At 39.5% G+C, this 23333-nt stretch overlaps 2 protein-coding genes across 2 annotated transcripts in view; both read right to left on the bottom strand.

Annotated features, from left to right (window-relative positions):
• Nucleotides 1-23333, bottom strand: part of LOC146484677 (uncharacterized) — a 75302-nt gene that overhangs the window by 50835 nt on the left and 1134 nt on the right. The window contains exon 3 of the mRNA XM_085104786.1: nucleotides 20414-20483. The gene's annotated coding sequence lies outside the window, so the exon portion shown is untranslated. The remainder of the gene's footprint in view (nucleotides 1-20413; nucleotides 20484-23333) is intronic.
• Nucleotides 206-4171, bottom strand: LOC146484678 (uncharacterized). Its single transcript, XM_085104783.1, has 2 exons — nucleotides 2933-4171; nucleotides 206-1599 (listed from the first exon to the last, which is right to left on the bottom strand). Exons 1-2 carry the CDS (start codon nucleotides 3531-3533, stop codon nucleotides 1163-1165), a joined length of 1038 nt encoding a protein of 345 aa, XP_084960909.1. The 5' UTR covers nucleotides 3534-4171; the 3' UTR covers nucleotides 206-1162.

Raw genomic sequence — 23333 nt, 5'->3', positions numbered from 1 at the left:
CCGCATATGTTTCAAGGGCCAAATAAGACCAGAAAAAGTAAGAGTAACGTTATTCGACGTCTCGATGTATCCAACATCATTACCAAGAATGGAAAAACGTTAATGTCAAAGATATTAAAGACTAGTTGACAATAAGACCAACCATTTTTAATCTTTAAAAAAAAAAAAAAAAAAATAATAATAATAATAATAATAATAATAATAATAATAATAATAATTGGTAGATCATTCCTTTTTCTAAATTTGTTTTGCTAATTTTTTTCCTTTTACATTCGAAGATTCTAGCATCCTGTGTGCTATTCTGAAATTCGAATAGAAAGAAAGATAGTATGTACAAGTCTTTACTAAGGAAGCTACTATAGAGTCATGGAAATCAGTGTCTTAACTGCACTTCAAGACAAGGAATGCTTCCGGAACACAAAGAGGGACTGTGAACTGAACTCTCAAAAGATCAGTATAAAGCCATTTTTTCTAGACACAAAGGAAGCACTTACAAGTTCCGTTACTTATTCTGACCATTGATTGCAAAACTGCCATATTTTGTGCTCCTTAACGACCAGCTCGTGTCTGTGCTTCCCGTGATACAAAACGGCTTTTCGGGGAGATATCTGAAATAACTCACTGCTTTCATTCAAACAGTTATTGGTATCGAACGCTTCCTTTATAACAGCAACTAACAAGCATTTATATTTAAGTATCCGGACTGTAATGTTAAAAACATTTGTATACTCGTCTGATTGCACTGTTTGTGGCCTACTTAACTTTGGCTTTATGCAAAATAATAATAAAAATCAAGAATAAAAGTGATTAGCGAACGTAACAGAAAGCGCTGCATGTCTTTATACGTTATCCACCCAATGGTAAAAAGATATGTTTATAGAAAACTTTGTAGCAAAATAAAACACGGTAAAAATGTACCAAACATTTCATGAAAATTTGTATCCCAAAAAAGAAGCTATTTCAACGTATGCAAAGTTTACAACTAAGTTTAAAGAACAATAAACATTTGAGCACGTTAAATGTAAAGGTGTAAATTTTAGAACCAATAGTGTCAGATTTTCTTACAAAATTATATTAGCAATACAAACGTTTATCGACAGTTGTGCGAAATCCCTATCTTATAAACAGCTTATAAAGTATTCAATGGTAGTTCTCTTTATAATTATCTCCTTTTGTTTTTAGTTAGTCTCGTGAGCGTGTTTAAAAGCTCAGCGTTCCTTTTCTTTTCAGCGTCCTTCAGGGCGATTAACTTTTCCTCTTCTTTTCGAAGCGTAGGAATAAACTCCGAAGCCCTTCTCAAAATGGTGATTTTGGCGGCGCGCTCGCTTTCTTCTAACGATGGGATGCATTTGCGAAGACATTGAAAACGGTTCCGTAGATCGTTGCGTCGCTTTCGTTCCAAGTCATTGTGTGAGATGCGAGCATTTCCATCGTCGTTTTCCTGCTCTGACGATTCGCTGTTGTTTTTTCTCGACCGGAGTTTTCTTGGTGCCGTATTCGAGTTGTCTTCTGTCTCCCTGGTGGGGTCTGGCTTACTACTGGTGGTATTACTCTGTATTTTGTCTATTGACACTCCCACTACGTCGATTTCGTCCTCGTCTGTTGATCAATGATACGAAACAAAAGGTGTTAACACAATGACAAACACCGGCTTGGCGAGTAAACTGCACCTCAAAATCAAAACAACATTGTCGACTTTATGAAAACTTACACTCAAATATTATGGATAGTCCTTTGGGAACAAGGTATGGAGATAAAAACAAATTGCCTCGTCGAAAGACCATTTAAAGCAAAAACTGAGTAAATATTGCCCTGTAGTCAAGTCAAGTGCAACGCACAAGTATGCCACACAGAGACAAAAATCGCCAACGGACTCGCACAGGTCAAAATGAACCTTGGCTTATTGAAAGACAAGAGAAAGAGTTCTAAAACTGCTGAAATATTGAACCACGCGCTTTAGAAAAGACAAACTTTACCAAGCTTTTCTACGAAAATTTAACAGCATTTAAGGGTTGTATTATCTTCGTTTCTTACGGCTTCACATAGAAGGCAGACAAAGACATGAATTCTTTATTAGCATTTGAGGCTAGAGGCTATTTGGTAAAGGATCTAATTAATAGATGTTTTTGAACCCATAAATTCATAACAATATTACTGTCGTTCAGCCTCACCATTGCCATTAGTTTTGTAAATAAATGAGAATTCTGAGAGAAAAAAGTAAGATAATGCTTATTACTGGCGAGAAATGTGGCGTAGCTTGATCGAAAAGGCAGTTATATAAGTCGACGAGACCATATTTTTGTTCAATTGTGACTCCGATCCCTCTTCTCAAGGGCCATTTCACGTCCTCGCAGTTCAGTGACCTCACACAGAGAGGATGAATCACTTTGAAAACCAGGAAGCAAATCAAGAAATAAAAAAGGACACTTTCACCAAAGTCCTGACTTTCGCTAAGATAAAGATATATTTTCGTTAAGATAGAAAGAAGTCAAATGGAATCCTTTAAACAAACATAACAAACACGTTTCCTCGTGTTCTCCAAACAATACGAACATAATCTTAGGGAGCTTAACTAACTGGTGCTCAAAGCTCGAAACCTTTTGTCTAAAGTTGTGTTTCATTGTTCGATCACATCCGAGGATATTTTAATTAGAAACTGCCGTGGCGGATTAATGGTTGCCGTGCTCAGTTTGAACTGTGATGCAAATGAAAACAATTAAAGGAAATTTGGAACGATTACGAGCACGTGACACAACAAACTGGACAAGCATGAAAACAAAACAAATCTGAAAAAAATAAAAAAGCACTCACTCGCGCGTAACCATTTAGCGCGATTTCTTCATAACCTAGTTGGAATATGCAAGGGCCAGAGTTTCACAGCATGTTCCCACCTTACAGTAATAGTTAGCGAGGTGCAAACTGGCTGATATACCTGTGTCGGATGACTGCTCCTGAACTGGCAAATCAAAAGCGACACCACCGCTCTCTACTCTCACTAAACCTTCATCGGTCTGCTCAGGATCATGGCAAGGGGTTAACAGCGAACACGCAAAGAGTTCCTCAGGTTCAACAATCGCGTGGCTGGTCACTTGGTCGAATAATGACGGTGCAGACGCCAAGCTAAAACGAGCCAAAAAATCCGTTGTGGAATCTGGCCTCTTGACTCGATCGCCACTCCACATTATGTCATTGAGGATGGCGGGAGATTTGGCGCGCGGCCCGTTCAATTCCCGCGCAAAGTCGCCAAACGGAAAGTCATCCACTTCGAGCTCATCGTCCGAAATTTCCCTCAGCTCTCCCCAAGGGCCCAAGGCCGAATGCCATCGCATCTCTTTTGTTACGTCTTGGCAGCCGCTGCAGAATTCCACTGGGGAGGTTGGTGGAGTAGGAAACGAAAACACCGGCCAAAAGTCATGCGAGTTTGTGAATTCGAACTGGTCTTTGGGTGAGTTACCAAGCGACAAACACGTCGCTGTAGGGTCGATATGTGGCGAACAGTTCATGCTCTCTTTTTCGCTTGAGTTGAGATGCATGGCGTTGATGATGAACCGGCTACGAAGTGTTGCAAACGAATGAAGGTTTGACTGACGCACATGTCGTTTAAAGGCCCACAGGTAAACAATGCAAATTCAAATAACCCTTCACGTGCCGGGCAACCCAGTGGGAGAACAAAACCATTTCGTTAAATGACAGCGCACGTTCCAGCACACACTTCGCACGCCAAAGTTCATGGGGGAAAACAATTGCACAACCGAAGAGACGGTGATAAATTGGTATGTCCAAAACAACCGAAAAACGCTTACGCTGAAAGTCGATGTTGGTTCGACGAAAACAGCTCCAGTAACTTGAAATTAGTTTTAACGGGTGGGAACGATTTGCAATCAAAACACGAGGATATGGCGCGCACAGAAAGGGTAGGCTCTTGTGTTGAACGTGAAAAGGGCACCAGTCCTTTTGTTAGCAAAAACTAACATCGTTGACTGTCGGAGATTAATTAACATTTGGCATGGAATAAACGCGTGTTTACGGAGTAACCTGCCGGGTTGACTCTAACTACCTTGACGGATGACAGTTTTACAGACATTCGATTTACTATGCCATTTTTGTTTTCCTTCAAACATATGACTGACTTTACTCAAAATAATAGAAAAAACAATTTTAAACCCCTTTTTTACGAAATATTTAACAAATGACCCTAGGGAACTGCATGTAAGTAGGATTTTCAATAGTATTCCTCAGGCGTTTTAAAACAACTCAAGTAAGTAAATGGGTTGACTTTATCTGCCAAGATGTAAAGTAAACAACTAGTATAGCCGTAAGAAAAAAATTCCTTTTCACTCTGTCAACTACAAAGAAATTCCATGTTCCTTAAGGCAACACAACTTAAATTACGAACATGGAAACTTCCACGTTCCTTTACACTGCGTTCCCTGAAGGAAAATGGAAAATTCCACATTCTTCTACGTTGTGTTACTTACAGGGAACCTGGAAATTTCCATGTTCCTTTGCATTGTGTTGGAGAATTTTCTTTGAGTCGAGGACACTCTACCGGAGTTTACTAGACAAAAAATACAGACCTGCTCACAATGATTCAAAATTAACTAAAAAAAAATAAGGACTAAAAGGATGGTTGAGATTGAAGGAGTTCGATAGTTTCTTATAATTCTTCGCAAAACCGCATCGGACAAAATTTATTCAATGTGGTGCGAGCTGGTGTCGAGGGAAATCCCTCCTCTGTTTTCACGTTTGAAGTGGTGTCAAAACTACTTTTAAGGAAAGCAAGGCCATCTGTTTGCCGATACGCACTCAATTTATCATTAAGGGTGTTTCTTTTGTTTATTAAAAAGGCGGGAAATAACAGGTGTCACCAGTAGATCAGTCTGGTAACCAGCAATGGAAACCTAAGTAAGGACCAATACAAAAGACAAAACATAAAGATATTCTACACCAAAAGAAAAAAAAGTCGAAATAAAAACCTTGTTCATCAACAAACACAATCCTCAAGCGTGTATTGCTCTGGACAAATAGTTGTAACTTTTGTAAATTGTTAGTTTGGTTTTTACAATAATCACTTTTGTTGAGCGGGACAAAGAGATGAAGAGCTAGAATTGTCGCTGTCATTCCAAACGGACCTCCTCGCTGGTTAAAATTAATCAGCCGCTATTACAAGTGAGAGATACTTGGTTTATTTGACGGATTTCTAAACCTCTCGACACTTAAAGGGGCAGTGTCACCTATTTTGAGCGTCACTACGAATAGCCAAAAAACGTTTTTTTTTTCAATGGAATCGTTTAAAAAATGGTTTAGTTTTGTTAACAATAAACCTACTAGAGCACAGAAGCTACTATCAGTCATGTTTGCCTGCGGATGGCTAGGATGAAAGTGGATTGCAACTTGAAAAAATTGGGCAATTTTTTTTCAAGTTCTTCCTGTGTATTTTAGAAAAGTCGCTGAAAATTAATTGCGGTTTGTTCTTCCTAGGAGAAAAGCCTATATTTCAGCAGTTTTGACCAAAATACGGTAAAATCGTCGTGATAATGTCCCTTTAATAACAGCAGTTAGTTAACCAGGTGAACATTGAACGACTCAAAACGAACTGATCTAATCCCGTATCATGTGTGCGTTTCCTCAAAGCTCCGGGAGAGCTTTCGGGGACGAAAAGTGATTCTCTTATCCCTTTTCTTCAGATTGTCGGTTGTTTTATGTGCAAACTAACTCAACGTGTCTTTTAATCTTGGAAAACTTAAAAGGTTTGCACTTTCAAAATCTGATCAAAAATTGTATGTTTGGTAATGTAGTTTGTGCGTGTAAAATAGTTTTTCGGGTCCGCAAATCTTCTCGGGAGGTGTCCAAGAGAAACGCACGCCAGGCGGCGCTTTCCGGTTAGCAAAAAAAATTCGATTTAACCGGTTCAAATGTAAATAGTACGCACGGATCAAAATATTAAGGGGGCGATACACCTCAATTTGAATGAAATTTGAAGAGGTTTTAAGAAGGGATAGAGGAAAGAACATGATTTTTGGAACACTAACAGACAGTTGATACCCACGCAAGAGCACCCCAGGTTGCTAGTGGACTAACTTGGTATCCATCTATAAATTATTAACTACAAATTCCAATTTTAAAACTTCACTAAATCTTCAATATTTTTTATTTCTCTTAATTTTACCAATCTTTCTAGGAAAACTACTCCTCCCAAATATACCCAAAAATCACCCAAAAATTCACAAAATATCCCACAATACAGATTCACGATATGACGATAGGGTTTTTGGATTGCTTGAAACGCCTATACCTTTAGAGGTGTATCGCGTCCAAGCGATGTAGCGCATCCGGTTTAAACTGTAGAAACCTAAACCCCTAGATCAAATTAAAGCTTATAGAGCTGGTTATCAAACTATACCAAGAATTTTGAAATAAAATGAATTGTCGAATATTTCACGAACTCTAAATGTGAGCGTCCGAATCACCTTTTAAAAGCTACAAGTCTAACCGAATATTGTTTTTCGCTAATTTAATTAGCTCCTCGCTTTCCAGACCCAAAGTGCTAAAAAAAACGTTTCTGCGTTTTGCCATACTCAATTGTAGTGAAAAGTTACAGAACATTTTCGAAATAGGATTAAAAAAATGTGAGGTGATCGTACAAAAATCCCTCTCGGAGAAAAAATATTTCGAAAGAAAAAATTCGCAGACACGTTTTTCTCATTTATACGTTAAACAAGCTACTGTCCAAATTCGAAGGCAAACAAATTCCCTTTGAGTTTTGGCTTTAAAGAGTCCCCTTTAAGTGAAAAAATTGATTCGAGAAAACAGCGCTAAAAATTCGACAATTTATTTTATTTCAAAATTCTTGGTATAATTTGATAGCCAGCTCTATAAGCTTTAATTTGATATGGGGTTTAGGTATCTACAGTTTAAACCGGACGCGCTACGTCGCTTGGACGCGAGGCACCTCTAAAGGTATACGGAACAAACGCACGACCTTGGCTTTGGAGGTACTCCACTTTTTCTGTTCCAACCGATTGGAAAAGAAATTACTGTTCCATTTACAAAAAAAAAAAATTCATTTCCATTCTGTTGTTTTCTTGTGCTATCGTTGCACCATCGCGTAGGTTTTTCTATCTGCCAACGAGATTGCAAGTTTGGAATGACTAGAGAAAAAAGCCTTTGACGCGCGAAGTTTCTGAAATTGGCAACCGAAATTTTTGGCTAAATAGAAAGAGCCCCAGATGCCGTCTTTAAATATCAAATATCTTCTTATCCAGGGCTTTTCAGGAATAATTAACAAAACTGTGTGGCGGACTTTGCCAGACTGCTTGTGGCGCAGCTTACAATAAATGAAGTAATGAGTTATGAATGCCCCCTTACAGTGAATTTGAGATAGACACTAGGGGTGGTGTCTGCCAGAGATTTGTTACGTCCTTAGCGGTTCTTTTACGTCGCACAGAGTCAGATGTGAAAGTACTGTGAGATGGGGTCTACGGATTTTCTTCCGTATCTCAGAAGACTAGAAAGTCCAACCACTTGTAGATGTCAGTACAAAGGCAGCACTTTCTCTTTAGTTCTTTAAAGACCCTGAGTGTTGGTCCGGCCGGAAATCGACCGAAGGCCTACCGCTCCATAGTCTGGTATTCAACCAACTGAGCTATTAATAACTCATGCGGCGGACTTCGGAGAAAACATCGTTCTCTCCCAAAGAGTGAGAAGATCTGGGTACGAGATAAGCACTGATCAACAAAGTTTTGCAATCTGTTTTGCTCTGTCGCGGATAAAAACAGCAGACATTATTAATATTTTGTCAGTAAACTAAACGCGTACAAACGCTCTGGTCGGTTGGAAGCAGTGTTTCGATATCACTGTGGGAACGCGATAAATTTTACAAAGGTTATTTCAACTTCAAAGGAAACAGAAAACGTTTGATCAATGTGTTTCTACAGATTTAATACAAACCGGCTCGCAACTCGACTACGGCTCATGCAATCCATATGTTTCTTTTTCAACTTCCTCTTAGCTCATTACCGGCATGACACAATGACCGACTGTAAGGCCGGCAAACTCGCAATCTGATTAGCTACGCAAGGGCGTTCTGATTTTCGATAGACTTCCCAGAGATAGCGAGCAATCTGAACGCCTGGGACAGGCTAAGCGAGCAAGGAAATGGTCCATCTCGCACTGAACCAGATGGCTAAGACGGAAATAATTCATTTCCGCTGAAATAGATAAGGTCACTGGGTTGTGCTAAAAGAATTAGACGACGCGCTCTCGGTTTCTATCGACTTTATTAGACCTTTAGATTGTAGAACGAGTGCAAGTTTTTTCCAATAGAGAAAGAGTGCGCACGCGTGAGCCAGTGTCCGATTTTGGCGGGAAAACGAGATAGCAGTTGTCATTTTACGAGTTTTTGTGAGAACAAAAACTTAGCTGATGCCATCTTTTGGAATCACGAGAGGGCTTAGCTACCATCACTCAAAACAACTTCGTCGCTCACAAAGGGTAAAACGAAGCTTTTTAGGTTATACTTCTTCTAAGTACTTCGCTTAAAACTTGCCAAAACAAGTCAAATCTCGTTGATTCGTAGTCGTACTTATACTGGACGATCTAAACGCCTTTAAAAGATGGCTCGGGGCGAACTACCAGCCGATGGAAACCTTAAGCTTGGCTTCTTATTGTAAAATAGCAAAATGTTCTCCATTTTTTACAATACCCAGGGAATCTTGAAACTTGAAGAATGGAGTGGAATTCAACAAGTCTAACTTATATGAACCTTGCCAAATTGAGAGTAGAGAGACAAATACCACTTTGAAAAAAAGAAAGGCTAAACGAGAACTTCACATTTTCAGGACCATCTCCAGTGCCTTTCAAAGGACGGAAGATTTTTTACAGTAATCAAAGACCTTTTTTCCCCAGAGTGAAAGAAATTACAACACAATGCATTAAAGGTATGTTAAAGGGAAAAGTGCTTTGTTCCATACAACAGGTTGAAGCGCGCGTCTGACTTCTAAACACAACAGTTAAAAAAAAAAATAAAAGAGAGTTAGTGGAAAAGGTGTTTCTCAGCCGGCACGCGTTGGAATGGCAGATGTACAAGAAATACCTTTAACCGATCGGGGAATCTGCGCATGTCAGTCATCAAAACTAGAAATTCAGTTTCAGTACATATTATCGTCTTTTCACGAACAAGCGCCCTTTCTTGATGATCATCTCGCAGTCTCTCCCGAATAAACACTCCCTTAGAGCCATGAAAACCGAAATAACCACAAACTCTTCACTAATGAAAATATAGAAATACTGCTTGAGATGCGAGCACGTTCAATTTACTCCAGCTTACTCCGCGTTAACTGCCAACAAAAAAATACTGTGCAAAATTCAAGTCAGTTCCTCCCCGGTGCTGAAACGCCAAAGACACGAAATTCGAATACTCGCCTACAACGGTTTGTTGAGGAAATGCGGTAGTATTTGATTTGGTTATTCCACAGACGCCTCAAATATAAGCCCTTTTAAGCACTGGCCACCAGTTTAAATTGGAGCAAACGCGGCGCAAAATGGAGTGTTTGTATGAGAATCCAATGACAGATAATTTCTACAGGTACAAATTGATTTCGGAGATATTCAAACTCAGAGAACGTAAAGTAAGACAAAAGACGAGTATGTGATTCCTATCGCATCTAGACTCCTTACGTTCGATCAGTAAAATATTTGGTGTTCACTTACAAAGTTTATTTCAATATTACAGAAATGGATTCATATACCCTATGCAAAAATGGCCGGCATTTTAATATTCTTTTGCTTGCAATCCAATTAGCCTTACTAACCACGCTCTTGAGTTCAAAAAAGGAGTATTTCACCTTGAATGAGGCTAATGAGGATAGTTTGAATGCAGACAAAAGAATATTAAAATATAAGCCACTTTTGCATGAGATCTACACGGATAATACTTCTCATCCAATTCCCACATATATAAACATTGTAATTCATGCCACCTCCACCCGAATTGAAAATGGTGGCTAACTGGCGTGAAAGGGCGTATTCTGTCTGGCGTGCTCGTCTGGACAACACAGGCTTAATTTCACTAAAGGAAAAACCTGAAAAGCTCTGAAAAGTGCACAAAGATGAAGCAGGGGTACCTGACAAGAACACTTACGCAAAATACTTAAAATGTTGTCTCCTGTGTTCTCAAATCTTTAAATGTGCCCTGTTAAAGTCAAATTTGTGTGAGCCAATACAGATTTTTACAGAGTTTTACGAAATGGAATTTTATCTCCTCATCCTGGCTATTGTTGGGTTTTATGAAAATGCTATCTGACCTTTTTCCCCATTTCTAATGACATCCTTGCTCCTTCGAAAATGAAAAAGGATTTAGTTTTTAAGTTTTCGTTTGGTTTTCTTTGCGACTAAGTCCGAAACCCCGAGGCGATTTAGGCCTTCCCAACAGATAACCACCGAAATAAACCATTGAATGGGTGCACCAAGATGAACTTAACCTCCTGGTCCGTGGACCCTTAGAGTGCTTTCCATTTCTCAGCCGGCCAGACCGGCCAGTCAATAAATCGAATGTGTCATTTCGAGGGGATGATGGTGCAAAATCTACTGAGTCTCTCCGAAACTGGTATACGCTATTTTGAAGAAGTCCGAAAGACTAGGGTAAAACTTATCCTTCAAAGTTCAGTGGTACATTCCGTTTACACTACGTAAATGTTTCTTGTTTCCAATGACAATAATACCAGCAGAAACCGCGACGCGATTCACATCAATGTTACCGAAAGCTTTCAAGAAAATTTTTTCTTTCAAAAAACAATTAAGGTAAATGTAATCTTTTCACGTGGCGTGTTAATGGGACTGAACAATACTCGTAAACATCGCAGAAGTGGACGTTAAAGGCTATCGAAACAAAAACGAAAAACTCTCATTTTTTTATAACGAGAATTAGCCGGTGGCCTGAGCGAAACGTAAGGGCAACTTGAACACGTACGAACAGATTGTCAGCGTGATCGAGCCAACAGAAACCGCATCCAACTCCACACAAAAGCTACACAAAACCGAACAATTGAAGTGAACCTGCCTCGGCTTCCAATCTGCTCTCTGTTTAGAGGCATGAGGCGCCTTTTCCAGGTGTTGTTTTGTTTAGAAAAGACGTGTTTATTTATAAGCACTATCGCTATCAGAAAGACAGTGGCTGCGGCTCTTAGAATGACACAAGAGCATGTGCTTGTGGCAGTAGTTAATGACTGTAAATGGCCACTGGTATTTAATAATGACAAAAAGAAAGCATCATGTTTATATTAATTTATGGCTCGAGGTGACATCAATTACATTAACTCACCCGCACGTGGTATAGATAAATTTCAGTTCGACAGCAAGAAACTCAGGGCCCATCCAGGCTGCCCGGTTAGTGGAGCAAATTCGGCTCATATGGTAATGCGGTTTAGCCCGGTTGCTGAAGATGAAAACCGGTAGCACCATCATTAGGGCGTGAACTGAATATAACGAACAAGTGGCATGTACTTCAGTGAGATCGTTTAGTGTTCTTAATTCTAGTTGCTCCACTATAGAGTCGGAGAAATCTTGTTTCTTTACTGGTTCTATATGCATACAGGAGGATCGTTTAAGCCCAGAAAGAATTAAGCCGTAATGAGCAAATCATGGTGCACTCGTATTTGCAAACAAACCATCATCCCCGTAAAAGGATCTGTTATCAAAACAGATACAATTTTGAGCCCAATTATTAAAGCATGTTGCATACAACCTCCGTAAAGCTCGGGAAAATTTGTTTGACATATATTCTTGGAACATTATTATATATGCAACGGTTAATTATTATGCTGCATAAGGTGGTTGTCAGTAAAACGTTTACTTTTCTGAACGAAATCTGAACGGAAGTGTAACCAATCAAAAACCACAGAATAGTTCTTGTTAACGGCGCTGTTTATTCCGCTAAAAAAGGTTGTTCTTCTAACTTTTGAGTCTATGGTTGAGTTTTGACAGTTCAAATGAAAGCTCGCGCAGTAATTTTCGGTGATTTTATTTTTGCTGTACAAGGTAATCTCAACTTTACAGTGTTTCGATAACATCCTTTGGCGTTGTTTGTTTCCGTTGCTATTTAACAGAATGAAGGTTTCGTTTTTGTTTTTTTTTTTAATTTTAAACCTCAGACACCCTCGCGTGGGAAGGGACTATTCACATTTTCCGGCAGTAATTTTCTGCAGCTTATTCAACAGTTCAATGTTTCTTAGCCTTTCTGTTCGCTTCACGTTCTCCAGTTCAACAGATTCTTCCTCCAAAATGCCGATACACTCTAGCGCTTTTTGAAGAATGACAATTTTCGACGCTTTTTCATTGTCTAGCAAGGCAGGCACAACCATTCTTAGATTCTGAAAGCGCGTTTTCATGTTAATTCTCCTCTGCTTTTCCATATCGTTATGAAAGCCGCGTGAATTGTCATGGTAAAATGATCCGGCCGATCTCGACTTGCGGTTAATTTTCATTCTTTCTCCTGTTCTCGTATTTAGGTCGGCCGAATTCTTCGCATTACTGCTTTCTTGGGTCGTTGCTAGCTCGGTTTTGACCGCTCCAGTGTCTGAACAACGCGCCAATTCTTTCACTCGTTGGCGTTTTTTTTTGGAAGTGTTCTCTGGCTCACTCAGAATTCTGAAATTCAACCCTACAGGTGCAACTCCGAGCAAACCTGTACGGATTCGCTGACAAGAAGCCTCACCACCGTCACGATACTCCTCTTTCTCTAAAACCGGTCTTTTAACGGGACTGTCAAAAACGCAGGGGTTTCTCCAATCATCAAACGAAAATGTTTGAAGCGATAGATCAGTGTCAGCTGTCAAATTTGGCGCAAATTCGGGATATGACGGCGTGGCATTCAACTGAATAGGCAAGTCGTAGATTGTTTCAGAACCTTGCCGTGGTGTAAAGGCTTTCGTTTCGCAATTGTTTTTTCCCGCAACAATGCTTAACGCCTCCGGGCAAGAACTGTTTCTTAAAACCTCTCTAAATTTAAAGCTATTTCCTAAAGTTGTTGTCGGTTGAGGTAAAATTTGTTGTTTAATAATGCATGGCCGACAACTGTCCGAGAAACCGTTTCCCCCTTCAGCAGAGCCATAACCTTTTCCACGCGATGAGGCCCACGCGTCCGAACCATCTCGTTGTTGATGCCACATTTCAGGTGCTTGCCTCAGCTGATTACAGGAACTGTCAAATTGGGCGTCGTTTCCTCCAGGAAATGAAAAGACGCTCAGGTTAGCGAAGGAATCTAAACTGTGACGAGTGTCCTGTGAGAAGGAATTCACGTGGTCGCCTTGCTCGCTTGACGAGCGTTGCCTTGATTTGTCATCGGGCAAGAATTCGTCCGAATTCTCTGGAAATTTGAATATCGTCGAGTCACCATCAAGCGTGCTGTACAGTCGATCAACCGGAATTGGGGTCAATACACAAGGGAAATAAATCTCCAACTCGTCGCGTTCAGAATTCCTCCTTTTGGGACCACAAATGTCGCTGTTTTCAAGCTGGCGAACGCCAGTGTAATTAGCAGACTCAGCAATGAACGGCCCCGAAGAAAAGCCAGTTTTATCAACATGAAGAGTTTCCAACACGTCATTAAAATCAGGAACAACTTGAGCATCGTCACACACGGCTGCACGAAAGTTCCCGCCAAAAAAACTGCCATCCGTCTCGGAGTGACCAAAACTCCCGCCAAAACTGCTTTTGCAGATCGGCTGTTCGTAAGCATTTCCGGCGCTCGCTTCGAGCGGATTACGACCAAGCGATGAATACGAAAAATTTTCTTGAAAAGTTCCAACGGTAGGTTTTGGCTTCAAAGTACGGTCGTTGCGATAGTTAAGACTTCCAAAGTTGTGTCCTTGAAGGTGAAGACTTCCGTCAGACAGTGGTTTTGACAAATTCATTTTTAACTAGAAAAAGTTGATTTACGTCCCCGCCTTTGTGCTTCCTCGAGTATCCAAGAAATGAAACGTATCGCAAAAGAATGGTGTTGTGATGAAACAAACTTTTGGACAAATAAGGGCGCCAAGCAAATTTGCATTTGTCAGAGCAACTTCAACTGTCAAATTAAAATGAAAACACTCGTATCACCGCCCACGCAATCGAATAAGCAAAATGGCTCCCAACGTAGAAGAAACAGTTACTTCTGTCGCCGTACTAATTAGTTAACGCTAAACGCGTTTAAGTAAACAATGAAACTTTCTGCATTCACTCGTTGGCGAGACCGTTTAAGAGGGATTTTCATCATTAAAACAACCTTCAATATTTATTTTCAAAACATAGAGGGCAAAAGATATGCAATGCAAAAACAAAGACAGGAGGCAAATATATTTTCCACCTGCAATTCACGTGATCTTAGGCAGCTGCTGTGGTCACGTGATGTTTTGAACAATTATTTTCCTTCGAAACACTTTAAGTAAATCGAGTTGGCATAAGGCTTACTTTCAGATAAAAGCTAGCCCGTACTTTTATCGATCTACAGCAAATCAACTGGCAAATTCCGACATTAGCTACATAAAATAACCGACAATAAAAATCGATAAAGCTGCAGGCCTTCGTAGCGATTGTGTGCCTTTCGCTAATTAACAAACGAGATATCTTTTTTGCAGAAGTAATGTTTCATTGTCCTGAACAATAACAGGTCTCATTAATTCCTTAAGAGTCCATTCTTTTCTTGCCATAAGTTCTCCAAATTCTGTGACTCTCATGGGAAAATATGAATTTCTTTCTCTTCATAAAACAGCAAATCTTTCACGGCCGTCTGATGCCATTTGTTGTCGAATTTCTGGGTGGTTTAAAATTTTGAAGTTCGATTAAAAATATAGCACCATCAGCAATTTTAGATTTTGTCATAAACAAACGTATAAAATTTCACTCGTTCGAGAACCGTCGTTAGATGAACGTTTGCCAATCTTAAGATAAGAATTACACACGTTATCGACACCATTGTTACAAATCAACGTTCCCAATTGAGCGGTTACGGTTACATTTGGCAGTTCCTAAAGTGCTAACTTTTCACTTTGCGGAGAAAGCTGATAAAGCAGGACATTCTCATGGTACTATTCGTTCTTCTTCCTCTTGCTTTTTTTTTTTTTACCAAATAAATTTTGCCAATTTTAGTCTGTTTTAAGCATGGACTCTTTTGGGAGCCGAAGGATTGATATTCAAGTTATTATCTCCATTGCATTGGCGGTTTACACAAACTGTGACTCCCACGCGAAAGACCCGTCTCGCGTTTAAACGGCGTGGTGCAAAACTAATTCGTTTTTCTAGACGGTGCGGTTCCAGCGAGGTTTTAAACTCCAACACTGCGAGAAAAACATATCGCTATCTTTACGCGTTTTCCGGCCTGGTTTTCCCCTTCACCATAACATGTGAGCCAAAAGTTAATTAACAATCGCTTTTCTAGCGGGATTTCCTTTTTCACCGCCTGAATTTTGTTCTTGCTTCCCTCAATTTGGAAGCCTGCAATTCGACTAGGGATTCAAAATGTCAAAAAAGCTTAGGTTGCGAAAAAATTAATTATAAAACATTTTGAAAACCTCGCCACACTGCTTCTATTAAACGTCCGCATTGTTTCGTTGTTCCAGTGCCATGGAAGGTTGTACACTAGGATATAAGCGGTGTGCTAAATCACCGGGGAAAATATTAATTACTTTGCACCATAATTGTGAACTCCCGCTGACAAAACAGAATGTCATTCTTCGGAAGATTTAATAGGAACAGATCTTCAAAAATATAGATTATTTTCATTTCAAATCAACTACATAAACATAGCATACATGCATCCACCCACTGCTGCGTGTTATGAGACTTTTGCAAAGATTGATAAATGAACACGCTTTTTCTAGAACGTAATATTCAGTACTGAGTGATTTTCTGACAAACCGCTAGAATGCATTTAGATCTGGGGGGGTTATTAAATCTAACGCGCGCCGCAACAATATCATTCAGTCAAACAGGTTGCAAATTGATGTTCTAATTCAAGCTATTACTCATAGCCGCATCAACAGCCCGGCCACCTTTCAGCCTTTGTAAACAAAAGAAATTATCATAAGTTTCCGCTTAGTGAGAGCAAAAAGTTTCCTAGCAACGAGTTCTCCTTGAGAATACATGCGAGGTTTCATTCACAAAGAGCAAAGCACAAGGTCGTTTTATATTATTTGATTAAACGTATAACACACGAACGCACGCACACGCACACTTGACGACGAAATAAAAATTTACAACGCGATGACTCAGAGCCAGACATTTTACACCCATTCCGAGAGAGCTTCGATATTTTTTGTTTTGTTTTGTTTGTTTGTAGCTTTTCTTTGTTTGTGGTATAAGGCACAATAGATATGTTTATACTGGTGTGGAACACAATTCAATGGTTCCCTGCTAAGGGAGAAACACACCGCTTTTTGCCCCCCCCCCCCCCCCCCAAAAAAAAAAAAAAAACGCTCCAAACTGCCAGTTTCAGCCTGTACTTGCTGATTTTGTCCGCTAAACACTAAAACGTTTTTAAATTGTTCGTACCAAGGCTAACGTTTTTATACTAGAGGACGCATTATCCGTCTGGACAAACTTGGGCAAACATTGTTGTTCGTCTGGTTATGCATCTCCAGTATAGAGACGGTCAAAAAGACGAATTATGCGTCGGTACGAACTATCTTCCGTTCTACGTCTTGAACGACCGGCACAACGGAAGCTATTACGTCTAGACGCATAATTTGTCCTTTGCCCGTCTTTACACTAGAGACGCATAACGACAGATAATGCGTCCTCTAGAATAAAAATGGCCAATTTTGCCCCTGAGAAATCCTACGAACTTCAACCTTTACGCAACTGATGGCAAATAGGAATCCACATTTGTCGCGGAAAAGCCGCGTGTTAAAACTGGGCAAGTTTGGCGGGATTTCCTGACTCTGAGGCTTGAAAAAGCGATATACGCCCCTTGGTAAGGAACCCTTCAATTCAAGTACATCACAATCGAATCTACTCTCTGTCCGACTTTTACGCCGTTCACCTCACAAAGTAAAGTGTATTAGTCATTGTCGTTGTTTGTGCGCTTAATGATCTGATTCTCGGCGTTTCTACCAGTTTATCCGGGGATTGCGTCATTGGATGTGAGTCGATGAAGATAGTTCGACCAGACGCATAATGCGCCTTGTGCCCGTCTTTATACAAGAGACGCATAACCAGACAAACAACAAATGTTTGCGCAATTTTGTCCAGACGGACAATGGGTCCTCTAGTATAAAACGGCCACCGACACGAAAACGTGAAACATCCAGCTTTGGTTAATATAATACGTCATTAATTAATTTGAACTGTAACAGACAAAACATGAAAACAAAAGTAAAAAAATGATTACGCACGTCTTAAAAATCATCACAATACAGCTAAAGATAAACAGAGAAATAATTAACAAATAGATTCCATTTTGCCGTGCGTCTGTACTCTGATAACGCACAGATGACGTCAAAACGTGGTGAGAACAAAGAAGCACGCTAAGAGCTGCAGGCGGCCAAAAATTGATGGGACACTGGCTCTGCAGAAACTCCCTAACAAACCTTCACTTTGCGTTTCTATTGAGCCGTCTGCATGTCGTCAAGTATTAAATTTAATTTATCATTGAAGTTGAAGGATGTCATGAGCTAAGCCGCTTGAAAAGAATATCAATAGATAAACGAAAAGCTTTAATTTCAGAGCAGTTTTTATTTGAGTTTCAAAGTATTGCGATTAATTAAAGTATTGCGATTAATTACTTTATTTGCGTTTCAAAGTATTGCGATTAATTGGAACCAGAATCAAAATCAATCGTGACTTGCTCGCACGCGTTTTCCCACCCCTGGTGCCATTTTCATGAATTCATTTAGAATTATGGTTTGTTCACTGTGTTGTTTCTGTTCGTTACTATTTACCTGAGTGGCGACATTTGGTTTCAAACAATCAGAAATTGCATCTATACGGTTTTGCACAGATGTCATGAAACTTTGGGAACATTCTTTTCGGACAACTCTGGCTGGTTTTATCCCGGTGTACCCTCCCACGCAGACGTTCTAATCTTTGGCTCGAGAGGAGTGCGTGAAAGGGGGCGTGCGTGATAGGAGATTGCGTGACGTGACGAGCCAAAGAATGTCTGTGTAGGAGTCTTCCTTTATTGCGGACACCAGCGGGACCGCGAATAAGTGGCACTGTCACGGAGATTTTGCTGCATTTTGATCAAAGCTACCCAAATATTTAACATAGAATCATTTCTTTAACAATAAATATTTCGTGGGGCACCAGGGGAAGGAAAAAAGCTAACTGATTTCTCCAATGTAGAACAAACTATAAATCAGTGTTTAGCAATTTCTCCAAAAATACCCAGGAAGAACTTGAAAAGTTGTCTAATTTTTTCAAGTTGTAATCCACTTCCATCCAAGTCATCCGCAGCAAAAGATAACAAATACAAGGTTATGTATACTTGTAGGATAATTAGTAACATTACTGAATCATTATTTTAACATTTCCATCGATACAAATGCGTTTTTTGGCACACTAAATATCGGTGACACTGCCCCTTTAATGGCGAGAATTCATTTCAGTCAAACGTCTGTAATTTAGTTTTGCCAGGGACAACTGTTAACTGTTGTCCGTATTATCGGGGTGTCCGTAATAGCGAGGTGTCCGCAAGGCGAGAGTTGGCTGTACGTCCCAAAAGAACATAAGTATAGTCTATCCTATGTATTCCTACATGTATTCCGGAACAGCCCAAAAAGAACGCGCCATTTGTGTACTGTATATGGAAGGGGAAGTGGTTCGCTCTGTGCTGCGACAACATCCCCAATACTTATTGATCACAGCCCTTCTTGACATCAGCATGGTTTTTAACATTCGGCAGTATAGTGGAACCAAGAGTTTCGACTAAACGCTGACCGGCTTGGGAGCAGGGGTGGCACGGTGGTGAGAGCACTTGCCTCCCACCAATTTGGCCCGGGTTCGAATCCCGGACTCGGCGTCATACTGTATGTGGGTTGCGTTTGTTGTTTGTTGTTGGTTCTCCTCCTTGCTCCAAGAGGTTTTTCTCTGGGTACTCCGGCCATTTCCCCCTCTCCTCAAAAACCAACATTTCCAAATTCCAATTCGATAATTGTCCAGCCCTTTATTATGAGCCTCTGGTTCGGTAGACCGCGAAAGCACTCCCCGTGCTATTGACATTGAACTTGAATTCATTTATTTTACCCCGAGTCAGCTGACCCAGCCCTCATTGACCCCCTCAAAAAGTCACAGGGAAAAACAGAAAATGTTAAAAAGAAAGTAATCCCACTTGAAAGATGAAGATGGTGGAAGCGCAACAAACCAAAGCAAATGACCCCCGGAGTTTCACCACAAGTCTACCAGGGTTCTCAATAGAGTTTCGAACAGCAGTTGCTGTGCTATTTTCAGCCGTAACATTGAAGTACATGGCCGTAGCTTGGGCCCTATGGGCCTATTGATCAAGGCGCTTTTACAGCCGTAACACTTACTAGTTACAAGTTTGATAGGTGTTACGGGTTACGGGTTCAACTGAGAACCCCGTCAACGTATCGATACGTCCACGGCTAGTAAATGTGCTCTTGATCTTTACGAAAACTAGAGAAAATTTCCCCGAAACAATTTACGAACTTTCGTTCCCACGGTTAAAATTGACCAGAAATAGATTCCATTCTTTACTTTAATAGTTTGGCATTACAAAGAAAAAGTATTGACTTAATGACAGGAAAACCCTAAACAAGACCTAAATCCCTCACTGAAGGATTACCTAAAAGCTACATTAACTAAAAGATAAAACAGCTACTAAAGTCAAAAATAAGTACATACATACATAACCAAGTGGAGAATATGTGGAAAATATGCACAAGTTTATTGTTACAAATTATTGTTATTGTACATTTTATTGCTAATATTTTTAGTCTGCTGCTGATCCCTGATCTACATCAAGATCCAGCTACATATTGCTCCTGTTTTGTAGAAGTGGTTTGTGCAAAGTTTATAATGTCACTGAATCATGTGAATGTAACTACCCAGTCATCAAGGGCGGATCACTCCTAGTGTTACAATGTACTAATTATCAATATGAAGTTACAGTGTACTAAGGCAGTAAATTGATCTAAAATTAAACATTAAAATGGTGAAAAATTTAGCAGTGCCAATAAATTTGAGTATTTTGATGAAATATTTATTGTTATGTAGTCTGCAGTTATTAAAACCAATAATCTCTGTAATTATCATCAATATTGCAGACTATGATACAATTATTACACTGTAGTTGATTGAACATGTCACACTTAGGCTATACCCACCGATAACTAATGTCGCATAACAGTTATGCCCGTATAAATTTGGATTGGGAATTTCATAAAACAGAAATGGTGCTAAACATATTACTAAAACTCACCCTCTCCCATGCTTGATGTTGTTGCTGTTTTTCGTTTCCAAGGAACTCTCAGTGGTTCAAGTTTGAGCACCTAAACAAGCAAATTTAAGAAGCGTAAGTAATGCACACAAGCCACAGCCAAAAGTTCCCTACTAGTTACTTACAGTATACCCATTTATACCCTGGCTGGAGACAATTGTCAGTTTGGATATGAGAGGGTCAGTGATTTGTCCATCATGTTGTTGTTCACTTTTCTGTAAGGGAAGGAGGATGGTGGAATTGTGTCCAAACCTAATTTTTCCAGTCCCTACCCCAGCCATACAAGGAACTACATTGTTTGGATGCCCCTCCCCCCCCTCCCCCCACCCTTCCCAGTCAGAACATAAATGTGATGAAAAGAAACAAACAATTGGTCTATGGCCATAGGGCAATCAAACTGACCTCTTTTTCTAGGTGACCTCACCTATTTTGAAGCCAATATTTCTGCACGCCCCCAATCACCACTCAAATTCAAACAGCCCACCACATCATTTGTTATAAAAATGAATGGCTCATTTGACAACAAAACCCTCACATTGTCCATGTGTACTGGCAACCACATACTTGAGCCAGCAATCCTGTGATGGATTAACCATCACAAGATAAGGCAAGCTCTAGCCATATGGTCCAGATAGACCCAAAGTTTACTTTCACCCAGTGTTGTCAGTAAGTTTTGAAGTAGGTGGCCTTATTGTTGGAGTGGGCGGCTTAATTTGTCACCTTTTGCTAAAGAATCAGACAAATAGCCCAGCAGAATAGCTGGCCAAGATCATGAAGTAGATGTTGATTTTCATCATCTTGGTACTTTTGACAAACTGTTCACCTAATGTCTTATTTCTACACTTAGGAACTTAGACAATAAAACAAAACTTATCGCTTTTGCTGGATCTTGGATTTTCTGTTTCATGTTCATTTTGCCACTCTACAATTATTATTGTGCACTCATGAGAATGAGTTTTGAAAATAAAAAACAACAGCCAATGCAGTTTGGTTGCTCATCCAATATTTTTTACCTCCAAACTTTGTTATAAAAGCTTTCGTGTCAATTGAAAATATTTTGTGAACATGGATACTCTTGTTATGTACACTGTAAGCAGGTTGCTGGGCCTTCTGTAATTGTCAGCAAAAACAATTCAATTTAATTCAATTCAGTTCTTTATTCACACTATACAGAACATTAACACAATTTACATTATAAATAGAAGAAGGAAAGAATAAAGGAGTAACACTAAGCCATGAAGAGATATGAAGATGGTACCCTCTGGTATCTATGATGTGGTTCACAGACTCTCACATATCTCAGAGTGTTCTATGCATAAAAAGCTGCAAAATAAGCTACAGTTTTGAGGTATACCTATCACACGAGTCGATCAATGAAATTTTGTAGTTTTTTTATTTTGTTGTTTTAAAACCATTTCTATCAAAGACCTGACTTACTTCAGTTACATGTCAGAAATGAATTACACTCATCAAGACCTTTTAAACGGTATATTACATAAGCAAGCTGGGTTTTTCTTTACCGTTTTGAAAATGGGCCAAAAAACTTGGAAGGGAAAGGGTTAGTAATGAACAGACAGGCACTGCTCATTATTTTATGTCTTCACTGTTTATACTGGCTTTCTTCAAAGGCTGAATGGTTGCCAGTGCCCGGGTCCAGGCTTCTAATAAAACCCCTGTTAAATCAATTTCAAAATTAAAGACACCATATGTAATGCATCAGGAACAAGACACATTGCATGATTGAGCATGCTCAACGTACGCAGCAAAAACACTGATCAACAAATTGCCCAACATGAGTTTGCAAGATCAATAATTATTTCTTACTACAAAATTACTGTCAGTAATATTTCAGCTAATATGTTTATAGCTACAACTTTGAGCAGAGAGACAATGCCATTAAGATGACTTGATAAGTTTTATAGCTTAATGAAATACTAAGTTCAAATTGATGCATTAGAAAACCACTTTCATAGAAGGAAAGAAGTGTCAAGATATATATTTATTTATCCCACGCCAAAGAGAATACAGCCAATCAGAAAGCTAGAAACCTGTTGCATATTCTGCGGTATGCAACAGGTAGTATTCCACGAAAAAAATCCCGGCGTTCCCCGCTGCCTACAAAGGCTTTTATACATTTAATGAGCAGTACCTATTTATATTTTTTAATTTTTTATCAAAATTATGTACTTTCAAGAAACGTTGCCAATCTGTTGAATATTTTTTCACTGATTGTATTTGCTGTTAAAGCATTAAAGAGTGACGTTTTGTGTTAATTCAAGGAGTGGCATGGGATAAATTAGTTATGCAAGGCTTTCTAATGGTATACCATGATCCTCCCACTCGTGACTTGATTTTTCTCTGGAAAATCAAGTCAGCAAAGAATTGCATAGAAATATTGAATAGAATTGCCAGTCGAAAGAATTGCATAGCTAGTGTGTATGTCTACACGTGTGCAAAGGAAAGAGATGAAAGTTTGTGTAAAATGGTGACGCGACTTACATTGGGCTATTTTCATTGACCAATCAGATGGGAGAACATGACTGATTTTACCAGATGTTTTCTCTGAGACAAATATCTGGGTATGACATTATGGTTTTATCAACAGGGGTGGTCCTAGTGTCAAATATGATAGCTGAATAAGTGAGAGGGGACACAGAAAAAGAATATACTGGTAATTTACACATAATTTAAAAGACAAAAATAATTAACTCACTACAAGCACTCATAGACTATAATTTTAAGCAGTTGCATAAAGAAGATTGTCCATACTCCAAACAGTAGTGTTGGTGTCATTAATCAGGTAGTCAGATAAATGAGGCTTTCAGATAACAAAAATACAGCTAGGCTTTGGTTAAGGCCTCAAAGAAGTGGTCATGAGTAACTGGCATGATTATATTCTTCC

The sequence above is a fragment of the Pavona decussata genome, unplaced genomic scaffold, assembly GCF_977016875.1.
Source record: "Pavona decussata unplaced genomic scaffold, jaPavDecu1.1 SCAFFOLD_32, whole genome shotgun sequence".
NCBI lineage: Eukaryota > Metazoa > Cnidaria > Anthozoa > Scleractinia > Agariciidae > Pavona > Pavona decussata.
This window is presented reverse-complemented; position numbering and strand designations above follow the sequence as displayed.

What these genes read in the sequence shown, in the direction of transcription:
- LOC146484678 (XM_085104783.1), bottom strand. Translation starts at nt 3,533, where the DNA reads ATGCATCTCAACTCAAGCGAAAAAGAGAGCATGAACTGTTCGCCACAT. An exon ending in GGAGCAGTCATCCGACACAG is followed by an intron (nt 1,600 to 2,932) that starts GTATATCAGCCA and finishes ATTGATCAACAG; the next exon opens with ACGAGGACGAAATCGACGTA.